Consider the following 7,668-nt stretch of genomic DNA (forward strand, 5'->3'; position numbering starts at 1 on the left):
CTGAAACTCCAGTACTTTGGCCACCTCATGCAAAAAGTTGACTCATTGGAAAAGACTCTGATGCTGGGAGGGATTGGGGGCAAGAGAAGAAGGGGACGACAGAGGATGAGATGGCTGGATGGCATCACTGACTCGATGGACGTGAGTCTCAGTGAACTCTGGGAGTTGGTGATGGACAGGGAGGCCTGGCATGCTGCTATTCATGGGGTCGCAAAAAGTTAGACACGACTGAGCGACTGATCTGATCTCTGACCCAGTAATAAAAAAGAAAAAACTGTTGATATATGCAACAATTATGGTTGAATCTCTAAAACATAATACTGAGTTAAAAAGCCTTACACAAAAGAAAGTATAATGAATGTTTCCATTCCTATGAAATTCTAGATCAGGTAGAACCAATCTATGTGGAAAAGAAAATCAGGACAGTAGTTGTGCCTGAAGATTTGGGCAGGGATTAACTGGGAGGGGCTCAAGGAAACTTTCTGGGGTAGAGTAATATTCTGTGTTTTTTTAGGGATTTGAATTACATATATGTGTTTGCATTTGCCATAACTAAATAAATAACATATTTAAGATTGTTGTTCAATTCAGGGTCCGTACATTTTACCTCAAAAGAAAAAATATAAACAAATATTGCACTCTAGTTAATTATATTCTCTTGAATTCTGTAAGAAGTGTGCAGACATTAGCAAATTATCTTAAAGTGCATCAAAAAAAATAAGGTGGATCAGTGGATTGATAGAAGCATGAACAGAAGGATAGTTAAAATGTTGATGGTAGTGTCTAGGTGGTGGAAATGCAGGATGTTTATTGTCAGATTCTTTGAACCTTTCTGCATGTTTGTAAAGAACATTTCTAACACGTAGAGAAAGTTTATTAACACGTTCCACTAATTCTTGCTATATATTTCTAGAGCTCTTTTCCAGATACAAAGTTCCCATTTAGATGTTCATTCCTTTTTTTTCTCCCAGTAGTAATAATCATCACTATGTGTTTTTTTTCTCTAGAATTACAGATGAAAAGAGCAAGCCGACCAGACACTGATGCAGTCCTAGTTTTTGTGCTGACCATAGGAGTTATTATCTGCATATTTGTGATCTTTGTACTGATCTTCATAATTATAAATTGGTAGGTGAAGAACTGCAACTGAACTATCACCCTTGATAATAAATCTGCTTGTCTGCCTCTCCCTGTCCAGTGAATCTAAGGCCCTGTCCATTATGCTTCTTATGCAGGTTTCAAGACTGTCCAACTCTCTTCATCCATCCTGAGACAATCCTGGTTCAAACTACCTGATCTCATGACTTGATCCACAGCCATGAGAAAACTTTTAAATGCAGTTTTCACAATTTTACATAGTAGTTGTTAAAGCAAAAAGTTTATTGAAATAATATTTGCGTTGTCTAGTTGAAAATCAGTTCAGTTCAGTCACTCAGTAGTGTCCGACTCTTTGCAACCCCATGAACCATAGCACGCCAGGCCTCCCGGTTCATCACCAACTCCCAGAGTTCACTCAGACTTACGTCCATCGAGTCAGTGATGCCATCCAGCCATCTCATCCTCTGTCGTCCCCTTCTCCTCCTGCCCTCAATCTTTCCCAGCATCAGAGTCTTTTCAAATGAGTCATCTCTTTGCATCAGGTGGCCGAAGTATTGGAGTTTCAGCTTCAACATCAGTTCTTCCAATGAACACCCAGGACTGATCTCCTGTAGGATGGACTGGTTGGACCTCCTTGCAGTCCAAGGGACTCTCAAGAGTTTTCTCCAACACCACAGTTCAAAAGCATCAATTCTTCAGCGCTCAGCTTTCTTTACAGTCCAACTCTCACATCTATACATGACCACTGGAAAAACCATACCCTTGACCTTTGTTGGCAAAGTAATATCTCTGCTTTTGAATATGCTGTCTAGGTTGGTCATAACTTTCCTTCCAAGATGTAAGTGTCTTTTAATTTCATGGCTGCAATCACCACCTGCAGTGATTTTGGAGCCCAGAAAAACAAAGTCAGCCACTGTTTCCACTGTTTCCCCATGTATTTGCCATGAAGTGATGGGACCAGATACCATGATCTTTGTTTTCTCAATGTTGAGCTTTAAGCCAACTTTTTCACTCTCCTCTTTCACTTTCATCAAGAGACTCTTTAGTTCTTCACTTTCTGCCATAAGGGTGGTGTCATCTGCGTATGTGAGGTTATTGATATTTCTTCTGGCAATCTTGATTCCAGTTTGTGCTTCCTCCAGCCCAGCGTTTCTCATGATGTACTCTGCATATAAGTTAAATAAGCAGGGTGACAATATACAGCCTTGACGTACTCCTTTTCCTATTTGGAACCAGTCTGTTGTTCCATGTCCAGTTCTAACTGTTGCTTCCTGCCCTGCATACTAGTTGAAAATAATCACAACTTTAAAATGTGGTTATTATAAGCAACTAGTTCATCATTTGAGAGTATTTCTAATACCTACATGAGTATCACCCCCTGGTACATCTGAAGGCTCATCTACTATCACAGTGCAGCTGATGGGTTGCAAAATAAAAATAAATCCTGACTAAGGAGGCACTTCTATGGGTTTCCCTGATGGCTTAGCAGTAAAGAATCTATCTGCCAATGCAGGAGACCTGGGTTCAATGCCTGGATGGGGAAGATCCCTCAGAGAAGGAAATGACATGCCATTCCAGTATTCTTACCAGGGTTATGCCATGGACAGAGGAGCCTGGTGGCTACAGTCCATGGGGTTGTGGAGTCAGACATGACTTAGCGACTGAACAACAACAACAAGGAGGCTCTTCTATATATAGAAAACTAAAGTTTTAGTTTTCATTTCAAAAAATATTTTAAAACTTTTTTCTTCCAGGACGGCAGTCAAAGATTTCTGGGGGGCAAAGGCCTCGACAACTGAGATACAGTCTGAGCTGAGTTCAATGAGATACAAAGATTCAACTTCTCTTGACCAGTCACCAACAGATATACCTGGACATGAAGATGATGCTTTAAGTGAATGGAATGAATGATGCATGGATGATGTATAACAAACCAAAGGAGATTAGAGCATATCAGATTCATTATTATAAAAATAAAATATATAGTTAAATACTTTAACAGTATTGTAAGTGATTTATTATAGTCTGAAGGTAATGCAGTATACCAAGGGGCTTTTTTAATCAGTGTATCTTGGTGGTGCAATTATCAAAAATTTTAAAATTTGTTCTCAACATTTACCATTTCAGATACTCACTTTATCTAGAGGTACATATACAAAATCTTTTAAATACATTTTAAATCACTTTTATCACTTCTAAGGTGATTTGCCTGTTCTGTCCTCAGCAAGAAAAAAAAAAAAACCATATGAAGATACCTTGCATGTTAGACCTCCTCACTGGGAGCACTGGATTGAACTTGCTTAAAGCAAACCAAATTTTCACATCCCTGAAGGGCAGGAGACATGCAAAGCATCACTTTTAAGACATAAAATAATAATAATAATGAAAACAACTGACACTTAGTAGCTGCTATGTGCCAAGCATTGCTCAAAGCATTTTACATGTATTAAGCCATTTAACTATGATTGCATATAGAAAGATTATATAATGAAGAACTGGGAAGGAACTTGGGAATAGCTGAGTAAATGACAAGAATTTAACATGCCCTATAATTTATAGAAACAGTGAATTAAGGAGTTTTGCATGGCTACTGATAACATGCCTTCATTGTGTTTGCCATGCAGGTGGTAACATCTCAGAACTTATCCCAATGCCATCACTGCCTTCTTGTTGTCAACCACTGCTGTGTCATTAACTGACACAGTTGTGATCAACTATCCACCAAGATACTAAGACATTAGATAATTTTATTTGGTAGACTTCATCAGAAATTAATTTTCAGAGGCTATGATAGTAAGTACAAAATATATTTCATTTTTTGTCTAGGTGAATTGAATGCCAACTTTACTGGAATTATGGGATTTGTTAACTCTGCACATCTGTGAAGATGCTGTGAATGGACATTTATGGTATACCTCCCTCTGGTAGCTTAGACGTAGGTGTGTTGTGGAATTTTCCATGCTTTCTATTATAACGCATTTGTATTTGAGAGAAGCAATGACGAATTGGCTGGTAAATGATTTTGTTATCTGTTGTAGGAATTCCACTAGAGACTAAGTGAAAAGAAATTGTTTTCATAAAATCTTCCAAAAGAATTGTTTTATGTGTGTGGTATGTGAGAGAGATATTCCTCTTTCCCCCAGATAAGTATGAAAAAAAATAAGCCTTCCTATTTCTTATTCCTGACTAAGTATGGTCATGTAACTTTAGCACAGATGCTAAACATTCTTCAGTAGTAATTACTATCAATTCTTATTGTCAAAACCATGAACAGCAGTCATTTCCAACTATACTTCAATGACTATTAGTGTTCAGTCAGGTTAGGAGGTTTAGTTGTCAGTGCTATTTAGCGAATATTTCTGACTATCTGTTTTCCAGCCATATGCGAGGGCAGTACTTCCTCAGACCCTTGTGACTGGGTAGGGTCACGTGACTAGTCCTGGTCCATGAGTTATGAGCCCAAATTCCGAATGTCATTCTCAGTCTAGAACATATCACCGTGGAAACATCCAGAGCTCACTTTTCTCTGCTAGAACAACCAGAAATGCTTACAAGGTGGCTGCTCTAACACCTTGGATCCCAGAGTAAAGACCATGCAGTGCAGGATCTCCAGTCAATGAACAGTAAATGTGTAGTGTGAAGGAGAAATAAACCATGTTATTTTTAAGCTACTAAGGGTTAGAGGGAGAAGGCAATCCCATGGACGGAGGAGCCTGGTAGGCTGCAGTTCATGGGGTCGTGAAGACTCGGATATGACTAAGTGACTTCACTTTCACTTTTCACTTTCATGCATTGGAGAAGGAAATGGAAACCCATTCCAGTGTTCTTGCCTGGAGAATCCCAGGGACGAGGGAGCCTGGTGGGCTGCCGTCTGTGGGATAGCACAGTCGGACACGACTGAAGCGACTTAGCAGTAGCAGCAGCAGTAAGGGTTAGAGGCTATTTGATACAGCAGCCTTAGTAAGACTATCCTGAGGGACACATGTTTTCTGAAAAATAGGTTTTCATGGTTGAATGAGTTGAAGACTTTCATACAAGACTTCCCATCGAGGTGCTTTATGTACACTGTGACTCTCCGAAGTGGAGATGTGGGTGTAACCCTGCTATAGATGGGACCTGTCACTTTCCTCTCCAGGTAGACCAGGCCAGAGGCATCTTTTAGTCCTCATCTACTCCTAAATTCCAGGCATCTGTTACTTCTGGTCACCAAAATGACACAGACACACACACACACACACACACACACACACACACACACGTGTTGAAGTTTGCATCTGGGTCCAGGAGGTAAAGAAAAGCCAAGCAATTCTACACCAAAAAGAGGACTTCCTCTTGGACCCCAAAGCATTAGTCTGCATATGCAGCAGCTGGATTTTGTGCAGCATTCAAATGACACCCTACTCACCAAGAGACTCCTTCGTTTGTCCTGTCAATTAACTGACATTCATTGGGCTACTCCTATGGGCCAGATACTGTACTAGCCTCTAGGAATACAGACTGTGCCCCCCACAAAAGATAAGATCCTTCTCTTGAGTTAAGACAGCCATTAAAACTAACTACAAACTAACTACAACTGAGATGAATATATTGAAAGAAACCTGCAAATGTCTGTGAAGCTGTAGTAAGAGAAATGACATTTAAAGGAGACGTAAAGCCTCCATAGGAGTTGCCCTATTTAAGGCAGAAGGGAGCCTATGCAGAGGGAACAGTATTTGTGAAGCCTCTGAGTCAGAAAGTAACATGACACATCTTGAAGAAGGGTTAACTGAGCTGAAGTGTATAGAAAGAGAAAACGAGCAGTGGGAGATGAGACTGGAGATGTATGCAGGAACAGGTGATTGTGTGTATACAATACATATGAAAAAATGTAGCTCAGTGGCCTAAGTATACATATCAAGGGAGTCCATGTTGAAATTGGCACTCCTGATTTTTTTTTCTGCTTTATCACATTTGCCCATGCCTTCCTGGAATTCATTTATTATTGGCCTTTTGACAATGACTTTGATGCTTTCCTAGATAGGGTAGTTTAATCATTAATCTGCATTCTTTTGAGTCCTACTGAAATGCAAGATCTCATTAATCAGGCCTTAATTCTTGTCCATAATGGTTCCTAATTCACTCTCATATTATGCAGCTAAGAGCTTCTGAAGATTGAGATCACAACAATGACAGGGGCTGTTGGGCATACTTTGGGGCCAGCAGCAAATGATAAGGTGGTTGATAGACAGGGTAGGTTGCAGTTTTCTACTGTCTTGAATATGTCATGGAATTACTCATCCTGTTTAAATGCATTTCAATTTTATTCAGTTAACATAGGCATAATGTTTCAACTCAAAATGGGTTTCCTCCCAGAGTGACTCTAATATAATCCATATATTCTCTGTTTCTGTCTTCTTGATCTCTTGAAAACTGATGTGCTTTTTTTTGTTGTTGTTGTTGTTCCACTTTGTATTTTAAATCTTCTCCAGTCATTTTTGGTTATATTCTGGAAGACAATCTTTTTGGAATTCATAACCCATCACTGTTGTGATCCACCATCTGTCTCAAAAAAACATAGAACCCATTTACATGGTTATTTAGACTTGGAGTTTTGTGCAGTTTTATTATCTGTGATCAAGTCATTTGTGTGATGGAAAACAGTTTGCCTTTGACAGCTTTCTGATTCTTGTTGAAAAGGGAACTAGGATGTTGAATATTAAGGTTTTTACTTTACAATTTAAAGGAAATAAATTGCAAAAAGGAACACATCTTTCTTTGATATTCAACTTCTACATTTTGTGAAAATACCCCATGCATTTGAATAAATGGTAGGTATTCAAGTTTTTTTCTTGTTAGAAAGAAAGTTTAGGACTAAGCAACAATTATTTCAATCATGTTCTTAGAGATATGTGTACTAGTTTATTTTTTTGTACCTGTCCATGTATTTATAAATATAGATCTTATTTGAAATAATAAGAGTCCCTAGGCTCTGTAGTGAGTATTTTCACCAAAAACAAAGTACATTACTATCTCTGCTAAGTGAAACTTGCATGAGTAAAAGCCCAAAGGTAGTAATGCAAACGATCTCTTTATATGATGACAGTAGATATGTCCTCGAGGAGTGTTTCCATCACTTAGAGGAATTATGCTGAGCTACCAACAATGCCCACTGAACTTCTTTTTCACTTGGATACTTTTTTTTTGGCATGCATTATTTGTCGAGGACAATAGAAACATCACAGCTTCCTTTCTGTATATTAATCTTCTCCCTTTTCTGACAGATAGGGTTTTAGGTATTCCTGAGATAAAACTCAAGGTGATTTTGGACCAACCGGTTGGACATTGTGCGATTTGTATTATTTATGCAGTACCCCCAGGTAACACCAATAAAGTGTTTTACAAGGAAAAGAAATCATCTGACAGTAATGAAATCATGTTCTTCCAGAACAAACAATATACGACCCTAGAGGTAGTAGGGACAGAAAACAGTACAATACAAGCAATAGTCTTTTGTATACTCTAGGGGAAAGCAGCATGCAGCATACAGTTATTAGAGCGAGCAAGCTTCAGAAAGGGAGTGGATGTGCTGGG

General features: G+C 38.8%; 1 protein-coding gene across 2 annotated transcripts in view; it reads left to right on the top strand.

Moving 5' to 3' along the window:
* Positions 1 to 3,097, top strand: part of SPACA1 (sperm acrosome associated 1) — a 29,939-nt gene extending 26,842 nt beyond the window's left edge. Inside the window, exons 5-6 of one of the 2 annotated variants that reach the window (XM_010834693.1) lie at positions 1,008 to 1,128; positions 2,853 to 3,097. In XM_010834693.1, coding sequence (XP_010832995.1) covers positions 1,008 to 1,128; positions 2,853 to 3,009 — 278 coding nt within the window. In that variant the 3' untranslated portion in view covers positions 3,010 to 3,097. The remainder of the gene's footprint in view (positions 1 to 1,007; positions 1,129 to 2,852) is intronic. The other variant, XM_010834692.1, reaches the window with a different exon arrangement.
* Positions 3,098 to 7,668: the final 4,571 nt, after the last annotated feature.

Source organism: Bison bison, unplaced genomic scaffold (genome assembly GCF_000754665.1).
Source record: "Bison bison bison isolate TAMUID 2011002044 unplaced genomic scaffold, Bison_UMD1.0 scf7180017864035, whole genome shotgun sequence".
NCBI classification, from domain to species: Eukaryota; Metazoa; Chordata; class Mammalia; order Artiodactyla; family Bovidae; genus Bison; species Bison bison.